A 26,412-nucleotide genomic window follows, 5' to 3' on the forward strand; every position below is an offset into this window, starting at 1 on the left:
CGTTTCATTGGAGACGGTTGAGAGATGTTCCACTAGGAAGAGCCCTGGTATGGAGATAACTGTCTTATAAGCAAAGGCTAAAAAAGGGGTGAGACACTAGTCACTGGAGTTTTAGAAGAATGAAAGGTAATCTCATCGAAACAGATAAGATTCTTAAGGGACTTGACAGGATAAATGATGAGAGGATGTTTCACCTTGTGGGACAGTCTAGGGAGTACAGGGGAATAGTCTCGAATAAAGGGGCACCAATTTAAGTGTGTGTGTGGGGGGTGGGGGGGGGGGGGGGGTGGAATCCTTTCCTCAGTGTTGAGTGTCTTTGAAACTCCTTGCCACAGAGAGCTGTCAGGGCAGTGTCCTTGTGTATCTTTAAGGCTGAGATAGATAGATTATCAATCAGATGGGGAATTAAAGGTTCTGGGAAACGGTAAGGAAAGGTGGATGTGAGAAACATCAGATCAACCATGATCCTACTGAATAGTGGAGCAGCTTTGAGGGGCTAAATAGCCTACTCCTGTTTCCTATGGATTTATGGTCAAGCCCGCAAAACAATGTACTATGAGGGCTCATGCTTTACACTGAGTAAGACAAATCCTTTTCTATTGAAGGATATATTCAGAATATACTTCAAGCCAGTTGCAGCACCAAGCTCAGGGTTGTATGTACATTTGTACTTCTATCTCTATTTTATTTCAAAAGTGAGCAAACTGATAAGGTTTCAATTTATTAAAATTCAAGCGATACAACATTTTCGAAACACGGGGAATGTTTGATGGGGAATTCGGTACCAAAGTCAGTCTCTCCCAATGAGAATAGATTTGTGCGATGAGAAACAAATTTTCTTACTCAGAACAGGAAGGTAACAAATTAAAGCCCACCAAGAAGCAAAACAGAATAGATTCTGGGTGGAATGGGTCTTTGAAGTACATCGCTACAAGGACAAATATCTCGGTGTTAAAGTACTTTTTGCTGAAAATGTGGAATAGATGTGACAGGAAGACAAAGTTAAGTGTTGCTTCCTCCCACACATGCACACACCCTGCTAACCAAATATCTCACGAACCCACAAAACAGGGAGCAAAAGTATCCATATCCATGCAAAGCTTGTTGGTTCTGCTTTTATTTGACCCATTACACAAATATCACTTTGCAACCTATGGAATAAATGTTCAAGTGTAAATAATTTAGTTCAACGCACCATTGTAGAAAACAATATGCAGTACAGATATGCAAAACAGCCAAAAATGAATTATGATAAGCTGTCATTATGACGTGGGTAATCTTGCATGTTTCCACGAATGAAAATAATTGAAGTCAAATATGAAATATTGCATAACTTTAAAAATGAAGATCATAGGTTGCATAAAGGTTGGCACTTTCCATTCCACATCACTGACAATTGTAATAAGTAAACAAACAGACCATTCAAGTTTGCAAAGTAGAATGAAATGTTCTGCTCCTTACAGAGATACAGGAGCAGTAGCAGCCCAGTTGGCCCTTTGCACTTGCTCCATCATTCAACATGATCATAATGAATCATCCAACTCAAGTACCTTGTTTCTGCTTCCTCCCCAAATCCTTTTGTCTCTGACACCCTAAGAACTATATCTAGATTTTTCTTGGAACTCTTCCATTTTGGCTTCAATAGTTTCCTGTGACACAGGATTCCACTCTATGGGTGAAGAAATCCCTCCTCCTCTTTGTCCTAAAAGGCTTATTCCTTATCCTTAGAAGTGACCCCTGATTCTGGACTCCTGGGTCATCGAGAACATTCTTCCTGCGTCTACCCTGTCTAATCTTGTTAAAAAGGAGAAAGTGAGGACTGCAGATGCTGGAGATCAGAGCTGAAAATGTGTTGCTGGAAAAGCGCAGGTCAGGCAGTGTCCAAGGAGCAGGAGAATTGACGTTTTGGGCATGAGCCTGAAGGGCTCGATTCTCCTGCTCCATGGATGCTGCCTGACCTGCTGCGCTAATCTTGTTACAAGTTTGTGGTTTGCATGAAACCGCCTTCATTTTTCTAAATATTGCCCTAAACAATCCAGTCTCTCTCCATGCATCAATCCCACCATCCTTCTTTGCACCTCAAAAACTTGAATATCCTCCCTCTTACCAGACGACCAAAACTTCTCGCAGTGTTCCAGGTGTGGCCTTACTAATGTTCTGTACAGTCGCAGCAAGACATGCTTGTTTCTGTACATGAATCCTCACACTATCAAAGTCAACATACCATTTACATGAGTCATGGACCACCAATTCAGGTATACAAGAACATTTCAGTCTAATGATACTTGCATCAGTGTGAACTGTCTACCTTCATTTACCTGGTGTCTTTATCCATATCTCTCAATAGTGCTCTTCAAGAGTATACACAAAATTAACCCAGATTGGCTCTTTACATTATGAACTGAAAGTACTAATAACCTTTACAATGAAAAATATCTGCACATCAACGTTGTCTGGATTCCTCCTCAGCTATAGAATTAGCTAAGTAACTCCCATAGTTGCTGACAACTAGGAAATAAAAACACGACTAAAATTAATTGCAGAAGAGAGGTTGGAGACCTAATTTTGGAGTAAGTTATAAATTAAGTTTAACCTACTGTAAGCCCTATTATATTGTTTCACAATTACATTTGGAAGTCAGAGCCTGAAATAAATCCAAGAGGACCTTTCCCCCCAACACAAGCAGGCACCTGCCAAGATAGGGGATGTAACTGAAAAAAAATATTTAAAAAAGTAAATATTCAGAAGAACTCAAGAACTTCACTTCATTTGCTAGAATATTAGGTATTCAGTGGGATACAAGGAGATAGAGTTCACCTTAGAGTAAAGTTAAACATGAAGTCAAAATAGGAGTGAAAATTATAAAAGAAAATTTTAGAATTCTGTTGAACATTTGAAAGCAGAGCCAGCATCAAGCAGTCACACACTCAACTTGATAGAAGCAATGATAAAACTGTGCCCAAATAACAAAAATGCATTCTAAATTCTTTGGTGTGAATATTGCCACATGTCTCTCAGTAGATAAAAAGTTGATTAAATGTCTCAAGCATCCCTTAGTCTTGTTTATTTTGAACGGAAGAGTATAAATTAATTACAATATTTCAATGCTAACATCAAATTGTACACTGATTTAGATACTTATTTTAAAATATTAGCTGTTATATTGCACACAAGTATTAATATATCAATACAAATCACAGCATTTCATTGAACTTTAATAGCAATCTAGTAATTGTTCTCTTAGGTGACAAAAACTAAAAAAAAAATACTCCAATAAGCAAATTGTGAAAAATCTAAAGCTTGCTTAGAGCCAAAGAAGCTCATTTGGGCCAGCTCTTTCAGAAGTTGACTCTACAATTATCTGCAACCACAAATCTCACACTATTTGGGTTTCAAGCCACAAAGAACATAAGTTTCATGCCTTGTTAAACCTGATTTACAAAGTGCTTAGGACCCCATTTGAGAACCAAAATGTTTGTCTCTTTCCTGCTCGATATGCTTATCATGGATGCTCTTTTACACACCATACATATTTTCAAATTGATCCTTGTCATGATCAAAAGTGACTAAATCCCTTGAATTGAAGTGACAAACCTTGAATTCCTCACCATCAAATGCCGCCCCCCTTCTATCTACCACAGGAATTTACCGCTGCTATACTAACTGCTGTGTACATCCCGCCACAAGCAAAGGTTGAGGAAGTTCTGAATGTGCTGCACTCCACCACCAACACCCTGGAGACGGAACACCCTGAAGCCCTGTTTATTGCAACTGGTGACTTCAAATCAAGCCCATCTAAGAAAGGCGTTGCCCGAGTACCACCAGAACATTACCTGCCCCATCAGGGGCCCAAACATTTTAGACCACTGCTACACCACTGTGAAAGATGCCTACCGCTCCATCTCCCACTCTCATTTCGGGAACCCTGACTACAACGCAGTGTTTCTTCTCCTGGCTTACAGGCAAAAGCTCAAGCAAGAGACCCCCTCGCGGATACAGGTCCAGTGCTGGTTGGAGGAGGCAGAGGATCAACTCCGGTGCTGTCTGGAATCGGCTGATTGGGCCACGTTCAAACAGTCACAGACTTTACCAGCAAGTGTGAGGAGGCCTGTATACCGAGGAAGTTAATCCAGGTGTTGCCCAACAGGAAACCCTGGATGAATCAGGCCATACAGAACCAGCTAAAAACCAGGTGTGAGGCCTTCAGATCAGGAGACCAACTCAAATATAAGAAATCCAAGTATGACCTTCGCAGAGCCATTAAGACACCCAAGGACCAATACCGATCCAAACTAGAGATCCAGACAGACACCTGGCGACTATGGTAAGAACTGAATGACATTACAAGTTGCTATCACCTGCTATCATCTAAAAAGCGACAGTACAAGATAGCAGACGATGACACAAACTTTCCAGATCGTCTCAACGCCTTCTATGTTTGCTTTGAGCAGAATTTCAGCGAAGAGCTAACACCTATTCCGACAAGTCCTGATGAACCTATCCCAACAGTCACTGCATCAGAGGTCAAATCAGTTTTCCTTCGGATGAATTCAAGGAAAGCGATGGGACTAGACAGAGTACCAGGCCGTGCACTCAGAGCATGCACAGATCAACTGGCAGAGGTCTTCTTGGACATCTTCAACCTCTCCCTGCAGCAGGCCACTGTCCCTGCCTGTTTCAAGAGGGCCAACATCATCCCTGTGCCTAAGGCAGCTCATGCAGCAGGTCTCAATGACTACCACCCAGTGGCCCTAACTTTGGTGGTCATGGGGTGCTTTGAAAGGCTGGTCATAGCATTAATCAACTCCAGCCTCCCCACTATTCTTGACCCACTCCAATTTGCCTATCAGACCAACAGATCCACATCAGATGCCTTTCACTTGCCCTTCACTCCTCCCGAGGACATCTTGACACCAAGAATAGCTATGCAAGAATCCTACACATTGACTACACTATTCAACACTATTATCCCCTTGAGACTGATTACTAAAACTTAGTGATCTCTGACTAAGCCCCACGCTCTGCAACTGGATCCTCAGTTTTGCGACGCATAGGCCACAGTGAAGATTAATGTTACATCCTCAGTAACACTCAACACTGGACCCCCTGAGGGGTATGTACTCAGCCCCCTACTGTACTCACTGTATACTCATGACTGTGTCATCAAATACCAGACTAATGCTATTTACAAGTTTGCTCATGACACCATTATAGTTGATCAAATCTCAGATGGCGATGAAACATACTCCAGATGGGAGGCGGAAGACCTGGAAAAATGGTACACTGAGAAACAACTTGGCTCTCAATGCCAGCACAACCAAGGAAATTATTGACTTTCAGCGGGATGTTACTCATGTCCTCCTACACATTGACAGCACAGAGGTGGAAAGAGTGGAGAATGTCAAACTCCTGAGGGTGGTCACCCACAACAAGTTTCCTTGGACTCTGGTTACAAAAGGCCCAACAACATCTCTTCTTCCTCAGGCAGCTGGGAAAATTTGGCATGACAGCAAATACCCTTACCAACTTTTATAGGTGCGCCATCGAGAGCATTCTGTCTGGTTGTATCACTACCTGGTATGGCAACTGTACCATTCAAGATTGGACATGGTTACAGAGAGTGGTGAACTCAGCCCGGACAATCACAAAGGCCAACCTCCCATCTATAGAATCCATCTACCAGGCCCACTGTCAAGAAAAGACCGCCAACATTCTCAAAGACCCATCCCACCCTGGCAATGTTTTTCTACAAACTCTACCATCGGGCAGAAGGTACAGAAGCCTGAACACAAGCAGCAGCCGGTTTCAAAACAGTTTCTATCCTACTGTTGTTAAAATATTGAATGGACTCTCAAGCTCTTAGCATTCGCCTGTGCCTGTGTTTTGGTTTTTGCCATAGTTTACCTATTCTTTACTTATCTATGCTATTTAACTCTGTGATCTTCCTGTATTGCTCGCAAGACAAGGCTTTTCACTGTGCCTCAGTACACGTGACAATAAATTCAATTCAATTCATGGACTCAGCATTGCCACAAGAGAAAGAAAGCATTTTCACGAATTGAGTTGAAGAGAACATTTGCACAGAAATAGCCTGGTGATTTGATTATTAAAACTGTGGATTAGCATTTCTTTAAATGACCCCAACAATTTACAATGTCTTCAGCAAAAATAAAGATTCTCATTTACGATAGTAAGCCACTGAAGAGAGAAATCAACTGTCATCCTCCAGCTGATCAGAAAAAGTGTTTTTACAAGAGAGAAAAAAAATCACATTTATCTTTGCTAATCTTTTCCGTTTTGCATACCTATGGAAGGTTTTAGAAACTGTTTTCATCGTTATTGTTATTTAAGATTCATATTCTATTCTCTCTTCATCAACCTCTTTGTCCTCCTTTGCAGAATTCTAAAGGTTCTCCCAAGCATCAGGTCTATAACCTTTTTTTAAAGCTATGTTATATGCCTCCTCCATTCATCTATATATTTTACTTCTCTATGGTCACTACTCCCTCAAAATTCTTCTGTTAAAAGTTATTAAATAGCACTCTCGCATTGCATAATATTAGGTCTCCAATAGCCCTATTAGAGATAGTGAGGACAGCAGGCACTGCAAAGTCTGAATTGTTAAAATGTGGAGCTGGAAATAGCACAGCAGGTCAAGCAGCCTCAGAGGAGCAGGGCAGTCGATGTTTCAGTCAGAATCTTTCATCATGACTGGGAGGGGGCTGAGAAATAAATGGGGGTGTGGGGCTGGGTAAAGCTAAGTGTGATGGTGATATGTGGATGCAGGTAGGAGGTGATTGAGATTGTTCAGTGGGAAGGGTGGAACAGATAGGCGAGAAGGAAGATGGACAGTTAGATCAGGTCAAGGGGGCTGGACCTGGGATGAGGAGATTTGGAAGCTAGTGAATGCTATGCTGAGGCCGTTTGGCTGTAAGCTCCCAAGTGGAAGATGAGGTGTTCTTCCTCCAGTTCCATGTGGCCTTATTGGAACACAGTCCTCCACTCCCTCCACTCCAGCCCCAACCCCACCATCAAACCAGCTGACAAGGGCAGGGCAATGGTAGTTTGGTGCACCAAACTCTACCTCGCTGAGGAAACACACCAACTCACTGACATCTTCTCCGACCACCCCCTTGATCATGGCCCCACCTCTCATGACCAAGCCATCATCTCCAAAACCATCGACAAACCCATCGCCTCAGGAGATCGCCCATTCATAGTCTTCAATCTTAGAGATCCCCAACTTCACACTACCTGGTTCTATCTCCTACCCAAAATTCACAAACCTGACTGCCTCAGTCATAGTCATAGAGATGTACAGCACAGAAACAGATGCTTCAGTCCAACCCGTCCATGCTGACCAGATATCCCAACCCAATCTAGTCCCTCCTGCCAGCACGTGGCCCATATCCCTGTATACCCTTCCTATTCATATACCAATTCAAATGCCTCTTAAAATGTTGCAATGGTACCAGCCTCCACCACTTCCTCTGGCAGCTCATTCCATACATGCACCATCTTTTGCGTGAAAACATTGATCCTTAGGTCTCTTTTATATCTTTCCGCTCTCACCTTAAACTTATGCCCTCTAGTTCTCATCTCCCCTACCCCACGGAAAAGATCTTGTCTAATTACCCAATCCATGCCCCTCGTGATTTTCTAAACCTCTCGAAGATCATCCTTCAGCCTCTGACGCTCCAGGGAGGCAGCCCCAGCCCGTTCAACCTCTCCCTATAGCTCAAATCCTCCAACCCTGGCAACATCCTTGTAAATCTTTTCTGAACGCTTTCAAGTTTCACAACAACCTTCCAGTAGGAAGGAGACCAGAATTGCACGCAATATTCCAACAGTGGCCTAACCAACATCCTGTCCAGCCGCAACATGACCTCCCAACTCCTGTACTCAGTACTCTGACCAATAAAGGAAAGCATACCAAACACCTTCTTCACTAACCTATCTACCTGCAACTCCACTTTCAAGGAGGTATGAACCTGCACTCCAAGGTGTCTTTGTTCAGCAACACTTTCTAGGACCTTACCATTAAGTGTATAAGTCCTGCTAAGATTTGCTTTCCCAAAATGCAGCACCTCACATTTATCTCAATTAAACTCCATCTGCCACTTGTCAGCCCATTGGTGTACCTGATTCAGTACCCATTGTAATTGGAGTTAATCTTCTTCACTGGCCATTACATCTCCAATTTTGGTGTTAGCTACAATCAACTGATTGTCTCTGCCTGCTCCTGTCCCACTGTACTCATCTCCTCTTATCTCGACTCCATCCCATCCCCTACAGACCAGGAACTCTCCAGCTATGTTCAGGACACAACCCATGCCCTCCACCTTCTCCAAGGCTTGCAATTCCCAGCCCTCAACACCTCACCTTCACCATGAACATCCAGTCTCAATTCACCTGTATCCCCTACAAGGGCCTCAAGACCCTCAGTTTCTTCCTCTCCCATAGACCCAACCAGACCCCCTCCACTAACACTCATTTGCTTGGTGGAATCAGTCCTGACCCTTAACTTTCCCTTTCAATTCTCACTTCTGAAAAACCAGAGGAGTGGGTATGAATACCCATGTGGGTCCAATTTAGGCCTACCTCTTTGTTGGCTCCATGTGGAACAGTCCCTCATCCACAGTTAGACCTGCACTCTCTCCAATCTTTTCCTCCACTACATCAATAATTGTATCTGTGCTGCCTTGTGGTCCCATTAGGAATTTGAACAGTACATCAACTTCACCAACACGTTCCACTCAGACTTCAAATTCATCTGGACCATCTCTGACACCTCCCTCCCCCTCCTGGACCTCTCTGTGTCTCTAGTAACTGACTCAGCTCTGATATCTTCTATTTCAAACCCACTGACTCCCATAGCTACTTTGACTGCACCTCCTCTCACCCCTTCCTACTAAAATTCCTCCTCCTCTGCCATATCTGCTCCCAGGATGAACAATTCCACTCCAAGTCATCCCAGATGTCTTCCTACTACTTCAAGGACTGCAACTTCCCCTCCCCCTCCTCAAACCTCCCCACTCACCTGCGTCTAAGGGCCCAAAGAGTCATTCCAAGTATGGCAGAGATTCACCTGCATTTCCTCTAACCTGATTTATTACATCCGTTGCTCCCGATGTGGTCTTCTCTACATCAGATGGACCGAACACAAACTCTGGGACTGGTTCAGGGAACATCCATTCTCGGTGTGCTCTGATCAACCCCACCTTTCAGTTGCCAGCCATTTTGACTCCCCTGATGACATGCCCATCCTGGGCCTTGCCCACCTCAAAATAAGGCCACACGCAAAGTGGTGGAGGTACACCTTATCCTCACTGTAATTCACCAGCTTCCAAATCACCCCACGATAGCACATCATCTCAGGTCCAGCCCTCCCTCTCCACCCCACCCTATTGACATAATGTCACCAGTCCATCTTCCTTCATACTGATCAATCATAATCACCTCCTACCCGCAGCCCTCTATCACCATTCCACCTGCTCCATCCCTCTATTTATTTCACAGCCCCATTCCCTTCCCCCAGTCCTGAAGAAAAGATTCCAACCTGAAACATTGATGCCCTTGCTCCTCTGATGCTGATTGACCTGCTATGTCTTTTCCAGCTCCACCCTTTGTCAATTTTACAACAGCCCATGCCTTAGTTGGTTTCTCTCCATTTATTGCTACAGAAAATTATCTAACAAAATTCCAGGAGTTAATCTTCCACAGCACTGGGATTCATGAGATTTACCCAGATTAGAGGCAGAATTAAGTCATCCATGGTGACTGCACTTGCCTCTAAGACCTTTCATTTGCATTACTGTGTGGTGGTGGATAAACCACACTTAGCAATGTTTGCTGACCCTTGAGCGCCACCCAATTGGATTCTGGTCTTTTGATTGGAGATCCTCTCACAAGTAAATTGATTCCATCCCTGATCAGCACCAGCCACTGTTTTCTTCTTAGACTATCCCAGTTAAATGTCCTTTAACATTCATTTCCCAGTCTTGGCCACCATACAGCCATATCCCTGCACTGGCAGGACAATCATATTCTTAATTCTACTTGCACCATACAACTTGTTCAAATGCTGTGTGCTTTCAGACAGTGATTTTAATTCTGCCCTTTTAGTACCATTCTGTAATTTGACCCTGACTGATTCTAGGACTTGTTCCTGCTGCTTTCTTATTTTATTTAGAGTTTTTATACTTCCCATAACCAGCTTAGTTTTTTTTTATTATATTTACATTTCCTTTCAGCTTCCCAACAAACCAGTTTAAAACATCCTCAAGAGCACTAGAAAATTCCCCTGTGACGATACTAATGCTGCTCCAACTAAGGTATAATCCATCCTTCTTGTATAGGTCCCAGCAGCCTCAGAAACAGAACTAATGCTCCAGAAATCCAAACCTTTCTTCTTGCACCAGATTTCCAGTCACATGTACTTAGAGACATATGAGATAATCAGAGAGTTAGATAGGGTGGACATGGAGAGCTTTTTTCCAGGTATGGTGACGGCGAGCACGAGGGGGCATAGCTTTAAATTGAGGGGTGATAGATATAGGACAGATGTCAGAGGTGGTTTCTTTACTCAGACAGTAGTAAGGGTATGGAATGATTTGCCTACAACGGTAATAGATTCGCCAACTTTAAGTCGTCATTGGACAAACATATGGACATACATAGAATAGTGTAGGTTAGATGGGCTTCAGATTGGCATGACAGGTCGGCGCAACATCGAGGGCCGAAGGGCCTGTACTGCGCTGTAATGTTCTATGTTCTAATCTTCCTAGTGCATCACCTATCATCACTGACTAGTTCATCGTATTGGGAATAATCCTGAGACTATTGCCTTGGATGTCCTGCTTGTCAGATCCTCACCCACTTCGGGGATTCTATGTTCGGGACCTCATCACTTTCCTTAGCTTTTTTTTGGTGTTAAAGTAGACCAAATCCTCTAGATTTTCAGTACCCCCTCAAAATAGTGTCCTGGGGCCACTCTGAAATCCTGACCTTGGCACCAGGGAGAGAACAGACCATTCTAGTGTCACTTCTATGGCCACAGTAATGTCTGTCTATTCTCCTAACTACTGATGCACCCAGTGTTATCGCCCCACCTCTCATTTTACACTCCACCTATGTAACTGAACTGCTTGTGACGTCATGAGTACAGCTGTCTTCACAATCCTCTGACAAACCAGCACCAGCATCCAAGTATACAGTGAGGAAGATAGAGACAGAAGCACTCTTGCACCTACTTGCCTGGTCTTCCTGGATTTGCCTCCTGGTTACCTATTGCCTTTCTATGTGTATACTTTTGATCTGCAGAATGACCACTCAGTTATGAACATGTTCCACATGGTCCCCAGCTACTCTAAAGTGACTCCAGCTCCAGTGGATTTCCAAATGCAAGAGTTCAGGTCCTTATAAATGGGGACAATGTCTGCACATGTCATCATCTAGGCCATATGAAGCATTCAGGACTCATTGCATGGTAGAGGATGGAGATTCCACAAACCTGACTGGTCCTGCCATGCTGTATCTTTATTTTCAACTGGAGAAAGTAAAGTTCCTCACCAATCAACTCCAATTAAATCTTCATCCTTGCAGATACTTGCACTAGATGCTTACCAATTAATCAGCTGAAAACTTAAGAGCAACAGTAGCTCTCTGCCTTCTCCAGGCCTTTAAACCTGTGCTCTACTTAACTCCTGTGTCATGAAGCCTATACTTATAAACTACCATGACACCGATCCAGAAGGACCACAGATTGAAGACAGCTAAGTCACCAACCTTCAGAAATCATATACCCCTTTAAACAAACTGGACTTTAAATTGCTGGAGGTATTCTCCCACTCTGTAGCCAATTTAGAAAATTCATAAAATCATAAGGGTTATTGGTAAGGTGAATGGCAAGAGTCTTTTCCAGAGGGTGGGGGATTTCAAGACTAGGAGGCATATTTTTTAAAGGTGTGAGGAGAAAGATTTTAAAAAGACATGAGGGGCAACTCTTTTTTTTAAAATCACAGAATGTGGTCCATATGTGGAATGAACCAGAGGAAGTGGTGGATATGGGTACAGTTACACTGTTTCAAAAACATTTAAATAAGTACATTAGTGAGAAATGTTTGGAGGGAGATGGGCCAAGTGCAGACAGGTGGGACTAGTTTAGTTTGGAATTATGGTCAATATGGACTGGCTGTCAAGGGGTCTATTTCTGTGCTCTATGGTTCCAAGTATAATTTGAGTGGGTTAGAAAAAGCAAAGCATTTTTATTACTTTTCTTAAACCAGGCTATGTACAATAAAATCTTTTAGTTTTTGTTTTCAAAATAAACTAAAGGAAATCTGTCTATTTATGGTTATTAACAATTACAACACTAAAATTATTAAACAGGCATGGATTTTTACTTTGTTCATGGAGTGTGGGTGTCACGGGCCAGGTCAACATTTATGCACATCCTGAATTGCTCAGATATCTTTAAAAGTCAACCACGTTGCACAAACACTATTATGTTAGATTTTATTTGTTTTTTCAAATTGACTTCAAATTTCATCTTCTCCCATGGTAAGATTTGAACCCATGTAACCAGGACATTAGTCTTAGGTTCTGGATTACTAACATAGTAACATACTGATCATGTTACGGAGTCACCTTGGCAGGCGTTAAAGAGAAAAGGAAACATGTTGCAGTCAAATGAGAAGTAGGAAAGACAAGCTAATGTTACCTTGTTCTAACATTAATAAATATGATTTAATATTGCTGATAATTTAAATGTTTGTGCCCAAGTTCCTCATAACTATGCTCAAAATTATTTGTCTAGAGGCTAAAGAGAATGCCTTATGTAATAAGCATTTACATGATCTAATTAATGCACAAATAAAATATCAATTCCCATCTAGATACTTCCTCAACATGTTTGGAGATGTTATTACACAATTCTAGAGCAGACGGGACATGAACGTGAGCCTCCTAGCTTAAAGGCACAATTAACTTTCCACCAACTTCTATCTAATATGGGTAGGAGTGACGCTAATGAAGCGTTTCGTACCCGACCTTCATTAAAAGTAGAACCAAAGGCTATTTTCTTTATATAGAAACACAATTCAGTAGCAATACTCAGTTAATGGTAGTCACTAAAAAAAGCAAACAATTTGTTGAAACATGTTCAGTGCACTTCCAAACAACAGTAGAAGTATTCTACACTGCCAATACATGAAGATGCTGTAGGAAAGGTACCTTAAACATTAGCACTTGGGAATTTAGATGTTAAAGCAGAGGTCGAACAAATTTGTAGCTTCAATTCTATGAAAGCAGCTTTTTTATTAAAAAAAAAAGTTCAGAAAGCAATTTGGAACAGTCAGCTAAAGACATAAATTCCAAGAAAGCTTGTCATCCAAGTGTATAGCAGACTGTGGTGTTAATTGATGTTAAATTAAATGCTGAGTTTTATGAGATACAGGAAAACAAATGGACATGGGCCAGTGATTCAATTCAGTTCAGATTCAGGGTTTCTGTTCACAAGAACACTTGCATATCAGCTGACCGCAGTTAGTTTGCGAAGATCTAAAGCTATTTCAGTAGTCAATGCTTGTGAGTTTGTCATAGAGATGTACAGCATGGAAACAGACCCTTCGGTCCAAATCATCCATGCCAACCCGATAGCCTAACCTAATCCAGCCCCATTTGCTAGCACTTGGCCCATGTCCCTCTAAACCCTTCCTATTCATATACCCATCCAGATGCCTTTTAAATGTTGCAATTGTACTAGCCTCCACCACTTCCTCTGGCAGTTCGTTCCATACACACCACTACCCTCTGTGTGAAAATGTTGCCCCTTAGGTCTCTTTTATATCTTTCCCCTCTCATCCTAAACCTATGCCCTCTAGTTCTGGACTCCCCAAATCCAGGGAAAAGACTTTGTCTACTTATTCTATCCATGTCACTTACAATTTTCTAAATTTATTTAAGGTTACCACTCAGCCTCCAACGCTCCAGGGAAAACAGCCACAGCCTATTCAGTCTCTTCCTATAAAATCAAATCCTCCAACTGTGGCAACATCCTTGTAAATATTTTCTGAACCCTTTCAAAGTTTCACAACATCCTTCCAATAGGAAGCATACCAGAATTGCACCCAATATTCCAAAAGTGGCCTAACATATGTCCTGTACAGCCACAACATGATCTCCCAACTCTTATACTCAATACTCTGACCAATAAAGGAAAGCGTACCAAATGCCTTCACCACTATCCTATCTACCTCCAACTCTCCTTTCAAGGAACTATGAACCTGCACTCCAAGATCTCTTTGTTCAGTAACACTCCCTAGGACCTTACCATTCAGTGTACATATACAGCTCTGATTTGCTTATCACCAATGCAGCACCTCAGGATTTATCTAAATTAAACACCACTCCTCAATCCATTGGCCATCTGATCAAGATCCCATTGTACTCTGAGGTAACCTTTTTCATTGCCCACTGCACCTCCAATTTTGGTGTCATCTCCAAACTTAGTGTTGAAATCTTCAAGCTGTCAGAACTGAAATGAGTTCATTCCATCCAAGCTTAATACATGTCTCTAGGTCATCAAAACTAGAAAGAGTCAGTTCAGTAAAAAAATTAAACAAAGTTAAGATAGGAGTGACACTTCACAGGGATTGACTATCGGTAAGTAATATTGCTAGGAAAATACGGAAAGTTGGTTTGATGTTTATGTTAAGATCATCCTAAACTGCTTATATGTATTCTAGCTCAGTTTGTTTTGTGAAATAAACTGGTGTTTATTTGTTAAAGAACATTGGCAACCTTGTTATACAATCACAAGGGGCATGGATAGGGCAAGTAGCCGAGGTCTTTTTCCTAGGATAGAAAAATCCAAAACTAGAGAGGGTGCAGGTTTAAGCTGAGAGGGAAAAATTTACAAGAGGACCTTAGGGATAACCTTTTCGTGCAAAGGGTGGTGTGTGTATGGATCAAGCTGCTAAAGGAAGTGGTGATGGCACAATTATAACATTTAAAAGGCATCTGGATGCGTATATGAAATGGAAGAGATATGGACCAAATGTTGACAAACAGGACTATGTCAGATTGCGATGTCTAGTCTGTGCAGACAAGTTGCACTGAAGGATTTGGTTCCATGGGCTGTATGAATCTATGACTATGTGAATTTGTTCAGTAACTAACCACCACTGTAATCAAATGTAAAAGTTTAAATTGATCAATCGAGCTAGGTTTCCTCGAGGTCTGACTATCTGATATCACCATCATTTGGGATCATTAAACCCCACAGTATTTACTTCAACTTATTGAAAACTGACATACATTTTGCAAGTGCTAGGATTTGTGCTGCAGAACAGTGCATGAAATTAAGCAATTACATCTTTTTGGTCTACACCATACATGGACTCCACAACACTCATTTAATTTTCTAAGGAATTAATGTTCAATATTCACTTTAATGTCACAAATAAATGTAAGCAACTCCTGCAACATATTTACAAATGGAGTTAAATAAGAGGACATAAAAGATTATTGTCTGGTGTTTTACTGTTTTGCTTTTTGCAAGGATATGATTTATATGTTATTGTACAAAGCTCATGCCTGCGCTATTACCATGGGCTAGTTGGCAATTTTTTCTCGGAGCATGAGACAGAGAACAAGTGAGTGGGCTGATTCACAGGCAATTTTGACGTCACCATTTGGAATACTTCTATAAGCCCACATTTCATTTTGTATAAAATCCAATTTAAATTCCCAGTGCGATATACACATTGTCACAGTTGCTAAGAATTGTCAATGTTACGTGGAGATGAATCATTTTAACTTATTCTTCCTTTTGTTGCAATGAATCCTATATTTAAACAGCTGGTTTGAATATACAGTTAATATACTTGCTTATAGCTAAATATTTCACATAAGTAACTTTTTTCTCAAAATCAACTCTATATGTAGAGTTTAGAGGGCAGTTTTATCTCAATTTAAAGAAACTTATACACATTCTATATACATCCTCTACTTTCACAATCCAAGTTTACTAAGCTTCAAATCGTAATCCTTAAGATAGCCTTGCTCCAATGGTTCTCTTACTCACTACTATCTTTTTGAAAGTTTAAGTAAACAGGTGGAAAAAAAATTACCATGATTAGTTTTACGATTATGTGGCTTTAGGGCAAAATGAAGGGGATCTTGTTACTTTGGGGCAGCATGGCGGCTCAGTGGTTAGCACTACTGCCTCACAGCGCCAGGGACCCAGGTTCGATTCTCACCTCAGGCAACTATCTAGAGTTTGCACATTCACCCGGTGTCTGCGTGGGTTTCCTCTGGGTGCTCTGGTTTCCTCCCACAGTCCAAAGGATGTGCAGGTTAGGTGAATTGGCCATGCTAAATTGCCTGTCGTGTTAGGTGCATTAGTCAGGAGTAAATGTAGGGTAATGGGTCTGGATGAGTTGCTCTTCAGAGGGTCGGTGTGGACTTGTTGGGCCGAAGGGCCTGTTTTCACACTGTAGGGTATCTAATCTTAAACTAAATAGTGGGGTGGGGGCGGGGGGGGAGAAAAAGAGACAGGGCAACAGTTCAGTTGTGTGGAAAAAGTTAAGGTATGGCGACGGCTCAGCAAAAGGTTGTGAAGTTTCCAGCACAACTATTAGGACAGAGTATGGAAAGGGTCAGAAATCTTACTTCAGGTACAGTAGATAAGGGGAGAACTCATTGGTGATGAAGGGCTTCTGCTGGAAACATTGATTTTCCTGCTCCTCAGATGCTGCCTAACCTGCTGTACTTTTCCAGCACCACACTCTTGGCTCTAATCCAGAGCATCTGCAGTCCTTACTTTCGCCAAGGGGAGAACGATGAGAAGGGAGCAGTCAACACAGGACAGAGGGTGTGGGTATTTAAAGGCATGCAGTATGTGAAACGATATAAAGGAGCTTGTACCATAGATGGAAAATGGCAGGTACCATGCTACAGGTATCACAAAGGTGTGACTACAAGACCAGGGCTGGGAACTGAATATCCAAGGAGCCAGACATTATAAAAGATCTCAAAGTAAGGGAACACTTAGGAGGCAGCAATCATAATATGGTAGAGTTAAGTCTACAGTTTGGAAGAGAGAAGGCAAAATCGGATGTAATGGTATTACAGTTAAATAAAAAGGTAATTATAGGGGCATGAGAGAGGAACTGACAAACAACAACTGGAAACAGAACATAGCAGGGAAGACCGTAGAGCAACAACGGTAGGGGTTTCTGGGTGTAATTGAGGACAGTGCATCCCAAAGAAAAAGAAAGATTATCCGGGGTGGGGAATTAGACAGCTGCGGCTGGCAAAAGGAAGTCAGGAAATGTATCAAAGAAGTGAGAGCCTATAAAGTGGCCAAGAGCCCTGGGAAAATCAGAAGATTGGGAAGACTACAAAAACAAACAGAGGATAACAGAGTGAAATAAGGAAGGAGAAGATAAAATATGAAGACAGGCTAGCCAGTAATATTAGAAATACTAAAAGTTTCTTTCAATACATAAGAAACTATTGAGAGGCAAAAGTAGACATTGGGCCACTCCAAATTGACACAGGAAGACGAGTGCTGGGAGATGAGGAAATAGCTGAAGAACTTAATATGCACTTTGCATCAGTCTTCACAATGGAAGACATGAGTAATATCCAAACAATTAAGGAGAGTCGGGGGCAGAGCTGAGTATGGTAGCCTTTCCAAAGCTAACAGGTCTAAAAATTGATAAATCTCCTGGTGCCAATGGGCTATATCCTAGACTTCTGAGGGAGGTGGCTGAGGAAATAGTGGAGGCGTTGGCTGTGATCTTTCAAAAGTCACCTCAGTCAGGGAAAGTCCCAAATGATTGGAAAAATCGCTGTTGTAACCCCCTTCTTCAAAAAAGGATCATGACAAATGATTGAAAATTATAGGCCAATTCGCCTAACCACAGTTCTTGGTAAATTTCTAGAATCCATCATTAAGGATGAGATTTCTAAATTCTTGGAAGTGCAGGTTGGGATTAGAACAAGTCAGAATGGATTTCGCAAGGGGAGGTTGTGCTTGACAGACCTATTAGAATTCTTTGAAGAGGTAACAAATAGGTTAAACCAGGGAAACCCAGTGGATGTTATCTATCTTGACTTCCAAAAGACCTTTGAAAGGTGCCTCACGGGAGGCTGCTGAGTAAGGTGAGGGCCCATGGTGTTCGAGGTGAGCTACTGGCATGGATTAAGGTTTGGCTGTCTGACAGAAGGCAGAGAGTTGGGATAAAAGGTTCTTTTTCAGAATGACAGCTGGTGACAAGTGGTGTCCTGCAGGGTTCAGTGTTGGGGCCCAGGCTGTTCACTTTATATATTAATGAAAGAACTAGGGACAGTTTGTCTGGCAAAGTTTGCCGATGATATGAAGTTAGGTGGACAGGCAGGTACTACAGAGGAGGAGGGGAGGCTGCAGAAAGATTTAGACAGTTTAGGAGAGTGGTCCAGGAAACGGCTAATGAAATTCAATGTGAGCAAATGCGAGGTCTTGCACTTCGGAAAAAAGAATACAAGCATGGATTACTTTCTAAATGGTGAGAAAATTCATAAACCCAAAATACAAAGGGTTCTGGGAGTGCTGGTCCAGAATTCTCTAAAGATTAACTTGCAGGCTGAATCCGTGATTAAGAAGGCAAAAGTAATATTGTCATTTATCTCAAGAGGGTTGGAATATAAAAGCAGCGATGTGCTACTGAGAATTTATAAAGCTCTAGTTAGGCCCCATTTAGAATACTGTGTCCAATTTTCAGCCCCACACCTCAGAAAGGACATATTGGCACTGGAGCATGTCCAGTGGAGATTCACATGGACGATCCCTGGAATGGTAAGCCCAACATATGATGAACAGCTGAGGATCCTGGGATTGTGTTCATTAGAGTTTAGAAGTTGAGGGGAGATCTAATAAAATCTAATAAAGGTAATGCGTGGCTTAGAAAGGGTGGATGCTAGGAAGTTATTTCCATTAGGTTGGGAGACTAGGACCATTGGGCACAGCCCGATAATTAGAGGGGGTCAATTTAGAACAGAAGTGAGGAGACATTTCTCCAGCCAGAGAGTGGTGGGCCTGTGGAATTTATTGCCACGTAACACAGTGGGGGCCAGGACATTAAAGGTCTTCAAGGCAGAGATTGTTAAATTCTTGATCTTGCAAGGAATTAAGGGCTACGGGGAGAGTGTGGGTAAATGGAGTTGAAATGCCCATCAGCCATGATTAAATAGCGGAGTGGACTCAATGGGCAGAATGGCCTTACTTCGACTCCTATGTCTTATATGCATTCTATTAGGAAAGACAGTCAGATGGGTGTTGGGGGGGGGGGGGGGGGGGGTGCACAATGCCCTCAGTTCTTTTGTCCAGATCTTTAATGTATAACATGAACAGTGTGTGGTTCTAACACTGATTCCTGTGGAACTCCAGTAGTCACCGGCTGTCAAGTTAAGAAAGATCCCCTTACCCCACTCTCTGCCTTCTGCCAATCAACTAATTCTCTATCAATGCAAGTTCCTTCTCCCTAACACCGAAAGCTCCCCTTAGCAGCCTAAGTGGCACCTTGTCAAAAGGTCTTCTGGAAATCCAATAGAGCGTGTCCACTGGGTCTCCTTCGTCTAATTTATCTCCTCAAAAGAATTCTAATAGATTTTTCAGGCATGACCTCTCCTTGACAAAACCATGTGCCTTAGCTGTATTTGATGATGCACTTCCAAGTACACATGCAATATCATCCTTAATAATTGTTGCTTAAATCTTACCAACAACTGAGTTCAGGCCAACCAGCCTTTAATTTGCTGTTTTCTGCCTTCTTCCTTCTTAAAAACAGCGGTGTTACATTAACAATTTTTCAGTCCTCTGGGACCTTCTCTGACCCCAGTCATTCTCAAAGATCACTAGCAATGCCTTTACAATTTTGTCGACTCTCTCTAAAAGAAAATCTGGGGCGTAGTCCATCTGATGCAGATGACTTTTCCACCTTCACCTTCCACTTTCCTAGCAGCTTCACCTTAGTGATGGCTACTACACTCACCTCTTGACATTCTGGTAACTTCCATGGTGAAAACTAATACAAAGAATCTATTCAGTTCCTCCACCATTTCTTTGCTTGCCATTACTTCTTTTCCAGCCTCATTTTCCATTCTTGCCTCTCTCTTGTCTTACACATATATAAACTCTTGCAGTCTTCTTTCATATTACTAGCTAGCTTACCCTCAATCACGATGTTCCCCTCCCATGCTTCAATTTGTCCTCCACTGGGTTTTAAAGGCTTCCCAATCCTCTAATTCCCCACTAATCTTCACTATTTTATAAAGTTTTACTTTGATGCTGTCTCTGACTTCCCATAGTGCCTCATCCTACCTGTAGTATGTTTCTTCTTCCATTGAATTAATTTCTGTTGAGCTGCTCGAGAAACCCCAGAAACCCCTGCCATTCCTGCTCCACCATCTTCCCTGCTAGGTTCGCCTTCCAATCAACTCATTATGGTCATTGGTCCTTAGGGGTACCTTCACCTTAAGCTCCCGAATCAAATTTGCCTCATGACACATCTCCAAATCCAGAATTGCCTGTTTCCTAGCAGACTCTACAACAAACTGCTCCAAACAACTACCTTGAATACATTCCACAAATTCCTTTTCTTGGGATCCGTGACCAGTCTGATTTTCCCAGTCTACCTGCACATTGAAGTCCCCAGTGATTATTGAAATAGTACCTTTCTTACAAGCCTTTTCTATCTCCTGATTTATTTACTGCCCCATATCCAGGAAGGAAGCCTTTACATAATTCCCATCAGGGTCTTGTTTCACTTGCAATTCCTCAACTCTTCCCACAGAGTCTATACCTTCTGGCCTTATATCACTTCTTGCCATTGATTTGGTTTAATTTCTTGCTGGCAAACTCTGCTTAACATGCAGGTTTAGTTGGCAGTTAGGAAGGCAATCGCAATGTTAGCAATCATTTCAAGAGGTTTAGAATACAAGAGCAGGAATGTGTTGCTGAGGGTCTGGTCAGACTGTATTTGAAATACTTTGAGCCCCAGATCAGAGATAGGATGTGATGGTGTCAGAGGGGCCTAGAGGAGGTTGACAAGAATGATTGAGGGGTTGAAGGGCTAGTCATATGATAAGTGGTTGAGGAGTATGGGTCTGTACTCAGTGGAGTTTAGAGGATCGGGGAGGGGGGGGGTGGCAGGGGGAACTTACAGAATACTCAGGCCTGGCTAGCGTGGACATGGAGAAGGTACTTTACGAGTAGGACCCAAGAACACACACTCAGTGAAGGGACAATCTTTTAGAACTGAGATGAGGAGGAATTTCTTCAGTCAGGGGGTGGTGAAGCAGTGGAACTCATTGCAGCAGAGGGCTGTGGAGGCCAAGTCATTGAGTGTCCCTAAGATAGAGATTGATATGTTCACAATTGGAAAGAGGTTCAAGGGTTACAGAGACAAGGCAGGAGATGGTAGAGAGACAAATCAGCCACGATCAAACGTTGGAGAAAACCCGATGGGCCTAATTTTGCTCCTCTATCTTATCATCTTATGTTCCAAGCTTAAATTACTTCATTGTTAGAAATTAAAGAAAATCCAGATTGCTTAATTGGAAGAAAAGGTGCAAAAAGTGTTTACATTTTGTAACGAGATTTGAAGTGTATGGTTCACATACATGGCAAAAAATGCGAAATAACCCATCAGAACACATCCCAAAAAATTAACCACTTGCCAAGTCATGGTGACAAGAATGGCCTACAGTGTACTTCAAAAATGACGGTGAATATTTTCCCTACATGCTTATCTTGTGGCAGATACCAACTGATCGATTTGCTAAATTATTTACGATCAAGGCTGTTTGTTTTTTGAGTTCCCAATGTGACAACTCCCCACCCATTCCAATAACAGTAGGATGAGGCCCTCAAGTGGGAGGAAAGCCAATAATGGATAGTCCTGCTCCAAACTTAATTGAGTGAAGGTACAAAGGAGGCAATGAGCTCAAAGTCCCACTGCACCTCAAATTCCGTTTGAGCTTCTTGGCAGTTTGGATTGGTGTCAGATTCACTGGTAAGTGCACAAGCGGCTTTGAAGTTCCTCAAGTGCTCTCAAGCCATACCTCCTGTAGGAGTTTACATTTGGTAGGAGAGATGTATGTCTGTACAAATTCCCCAGTCTTTCTCTGTATGAAAAATGCTGTTGCACTTAATTTTTCCCTACCTTTCTAAAAAAAAGATTAAGTTCCTCAAACTGCAAAAAAAAAGCGTAGAAATAAGAACGCAATTTTTGAGTTTGTACTTGAAAACACTCAATATATTCAGTATTAAGAAACGGATCTGATTTAAACACTGTGCAACAGTAACCCCTCACTGGGCATTGTTTCATGGCTTAATTTGCAGGATCTCTGAATTACATATTCAAAGAAATAGCATAAAACTAAACAGAAATAATCTCAATACCTATTCAAGTAGATGATCAGCAAGGCAATTAGATTTAACTGTCCTTCTCAGGGCTGATCAAAATATATTGGCCTGATTGAGATCAACACTTTTAGCAATGATACAGAATTTTCCTGTTTGCTGGTTTAGAATAGTTAAAGATGTTTTCAACAATGGAAGCTAGAAGGTAATGTGGTCCCCATCCTACACCCACTCCGATCAAAATCACCTTCTCAAAATTCCACCTTCAGTGTCCTTCCCTCCACTAGCCATTTATATAATTTGAATTGACCAGCAATACTAAACAGCATGACCTTTTCATTCAGACTGCCAGGAGGTTAATATGATCAAGCTTAATCACATCCTGCCCATTCCACAAAATCTGCTAATGGATCAACAACCCTTTAGTAATTGACACAAGGATGAATGGCTAGCTGAAGTGAGATGTGCCATAAGCTGCCAATGTGGCTAAAACAAATTGAGTTATGTCATTTTTTTACTACATCTCCTCACTAACTGAGATCAAGCTGGATTTTAGGATAATCCTTGGCTTCTTTTTGACACCATCGTCCAATGCCTTAACCCCTTCTTCTCAAACATTTCATTCTCGTGACCAAAAGCAAGTGCAACAGGCTTCTAAATTTCTTTGTCACACAGAGTCCATCAACTCAGCTATCTCCCTTCTGCTATCACAAAAGTCACCTCCACTCCATGTCAGAACTCACATTTTAGGTCATAAACTAGACCCTCTCCTCTCATATCCATTCCAAGCTCAGCTGGTCAGGGAGAAACCCCTTCACCACTTCAATTTTATTCCATCACTGAGCATCCCTCCATAGGCCCTACGCTGGCTGATATTAATTATTTTCTCTTCTCAGATACTATCCCTCTACCTTCCAACATCCAAATTCACCCTCACCACCCTTTCTTCTAAAACCTCACCTTGACCCATATTCTTGCACATTTGTAGCCCTTTTTTAACCTCCTTTCCTTCCCAAAATTCTTTGAGCACATCAAATCCATCATAATCAATCCCACATCTCCATGCTTCAACCTCCTCCAAGTAGAAACGCTCCTCCCTTCTCAACTTCTGTGAGGGTTTTGATATAGTCAGCCATTCTATTTATCTCTATTGTGCCACTAAGGTTCCATTTGAACCCAACCAGTCATAGATGGATGTATAATTGCAACCTCTTTTCTTCCACCATTATCTCTGGATCTATCTTTGTCCCTCTCCAATCCTATATCAACATGTGGCTCAATAACAGTGGCATTTGACTCTGCACTAGTGAAATTAAAAAGTGAATATACATAGCATGTTATACTGTATATACACTAACACCACTCAGTTTTATCACCTCACATCCCTGTGAGATGATTGGCATCGGCTCATGGTGCACAAATTATTATTACATTCTTATCCTTCCTCTAAGGCCTCCTTTCTTCCGTAACTCAGACCTCATCCAGTCCTGTAATCTTCCAAAATTCTGTACTAATTCATCACTGGTTTCTTCGTATGCCCATTTACCAATGTTGGGGTAAAACAACTTTGCCTTCAGCCATCCAGATCAAATCTCTAAAACTCCTTCCATCTGCTTCTTTAATTAAGTTGTTAACCACTGATATTTGATTCTCATGTTTTGGCTCAGATTAACCTCAGTTTTTAAATCAATTTATCTTATTAGGAATGCATCGGCCAGCTTGGAAAGCAGACATTAAAAACACCACATAAATACAGTTGTTAAAAATGCATTAAAACAGAATAAACCAAACCATTTTTATTTGAAAATTGTCTTCCCCATATTCACAGCCTCATATTACAGTTTACTGAGTTTAATGATTGAGAAATGTGTTTTCTTGATGGGTTTGACACTGTTTTAATCTAATAGCATCTATCAAGAGTTAAATGAATTGCCTCCTAAAATAAATTAACAATTATACGAATCCAGAGGTAATCAATCATTCAAAGAGAACTGTTCTATCTTGGTTGGACAGACAGAAACAAAATACACAAGCCTACTGATGAAAGTTTTATTTATATAGACCAATGATCTAAAATAATATGTAAATACTTGTGTCCACACAGCATTTTCACATTATTTGAAGGGGATCACCTATTTGATACTGACTAACACTGAACAGTGAATTGTTTGGTTCAATACCAAATACCTCTTGAAAATAAAATGTCCTTTGCCTTTGGCCATTTCTGTATGTTTTAAAATCAACTGCAAAGAGAAACAGCTTGAAGGTAAGTGGTGATAAAAATAAACATAATGACTTATTCCACCTGTTGACCCTTCAAAAAAAAAGAGCAGCACAATTTCTGACAACCTCATTTTAAAACCTGAGAAGCACATTCAACAACCACTACCTTGTGATTCCCTCATGGACAACTCTCGTCTTACTCTGGAGGCAGAGTGTTAATGGGAGGCACTTCTACACAGAGAGGACAGCACTGTCACAGAAAGTGACAGATGGTGCAACTCACCAGGATCAAAGTTGTTTTACATCTTTGTAGAGCAAACAGTAAGGCAATGACAGAAAAAAGCATAATCGTGTAACGTGAAACATCAGGTGCAACAATATTTCCAGAGCATTAAATCAGACAATGCAAAAAGCATAAATCTGATCTTAGATGGATCCGTAGGAGTAACATAGTTTTACACCAATCATTTTCCAAGTACTGTTCTTGTGTGTGAATACTATTAAATGGACTCTGATTGACTCACCTAAACTGAAATCATTTTCAGGTGTTTACACTGGTGTTTTCTTGGGGGTGAGCTGTTAGTGGTAGTGGCACTGCCTGTGACACAGGGTTCAGCTTCCACCTATTTCAGAGGTGTGTAGTGACATCTCTGAACATGTTGATTATTATGATTTTATCAAAACATTATACTGAAAAGGTTGAGCAAATTAGTGAATGTCACACATTCATATCCAATGGTCACATACCAGTACTCTGGAGCACGGATGCAAGGGTGAATCTGTGTACATACATACAGGTTACATTAGCATCAGAAGAGGTTGAATCAGTGGCAGATTGATCACCTGACTATGCTGCTAGTTTCTCTTGGGCAATTCCTCGTTTCCAAAAATTGCAAACATGGAATACTTTTGGCAATTACCATTTTGACACTTCAAATTACTGTCAATGACTACCTAAACATAACAGCAGACAGTTCAATCTCTGACACCCCAAAAAGAGCACTGCCGTCCATTTCAAATGTCAATTAATTCCACACATTTCTCACTCACCAAATATTGATTCCAAATATCCTGAGAGATAAATCGTTCAGGAACGAATGAGGGTGTGTAATTAAATCAGCGATGTGTATGTGTGTGTACACACACGTACACACACAGCATTTCCTCAACAGTAACAGATACTAATAGAATCACTCCCTACCTTCAGAAACATCAAGGTCTGTGGTACCTTTCACTTGAGTAAAACACCACTGAACATCACTCCCACAGCCTCCGGCTCCTAAAAAGACAAATTCATCACGGGTGGAATCAGTTTGACTGGCATTGAGTCCCCTTCTCTCATTCAACGGCACAAATAACGAGCAGTGTATTAAGTCTTTGCTTACTTCTCATCGCTGCAAGTTCCCTCCACCGTTACAACCCAGAAACTGGAAGCCAGGGCACGGTCACACCCCAGAGCAATACTCCTCAATCATCTGCCGGGGCCGCACCGCGCTGGGGAGGGGTCCGGATTGACAATTCCACACGCCAATCCCACCACAAACAACCAGGCGAACCTGCCGAAGGGAGCTCCCCACCGCCCAATCGGGAAATAGCAAGCAGCTTTCCGCTCGGTCGACTCCGAGTGAAGACGGATGTTTTGGTTTGGGAGGATTTGCCACATTTAAAGTGAAACCCAATCTAAAATGGGAATGCTGCTTGGCTTTGTCTTGCCACCCGGAATCCAGCTTGTTTTAAAGTAGTCTCGTAAATCGGTGGCTGGAACAACTGTCACTCAA

The 26,412-nt window shown here is 41.7% G+C and overlaps 1 protein-coding gene across 2 annotated transcripts in view; it reads right to left on the reverse strand.

Annotated features, from left to right (window-relative positions):
- LOC140485661 (serine/threonine-protein phosphatase 2A 55 kDa regulatory subunit B gamma isoform) overlaps window positions 1-26,132 on the reverse strand; it is a 337,293-nt gene extending 311,161 nt beyond the window's left edge. For both annotated transcript variants that reach the window (XM_072584052.1, XM_072584050.1), the window contains exons 1-2: window positions 26,020-26,132; window positions 25,836-25,913 (exon numbers count right to left, since the gene is read on the reverse strand). In XM_072584052.1, coding sequence (XP_072440153.1) covers window positions 25,836-25,913; window positions 26,020-26,026 — 85 coding nt within the window. In that variant the 5' untranslated portion in view covers window positions 26,027-26,132. The remainder of the gene's footprint in view (window positions 1-25,835; window positions 25,914-26,019) is intronic.
- Between the last annotated feature and the right edge of the window lie 280 nt (window positions 26,133-26,412).

Source organism: Chiloscyllium punctatum, chromosome 14 (genome assembly GCF_047496795.1).
Source record: "Chiloscyllium punctatum isolate Juve2018m chromosome 14, sChiPun1.3, whole genome shotgun sequence".
NCBI lineage: Eukaryota > Metazoa > Chordata > Chondrichthyes > Orectolobiformes > Hemiscylliidae > Chiloscyllium > Chiloscyllium punctatum.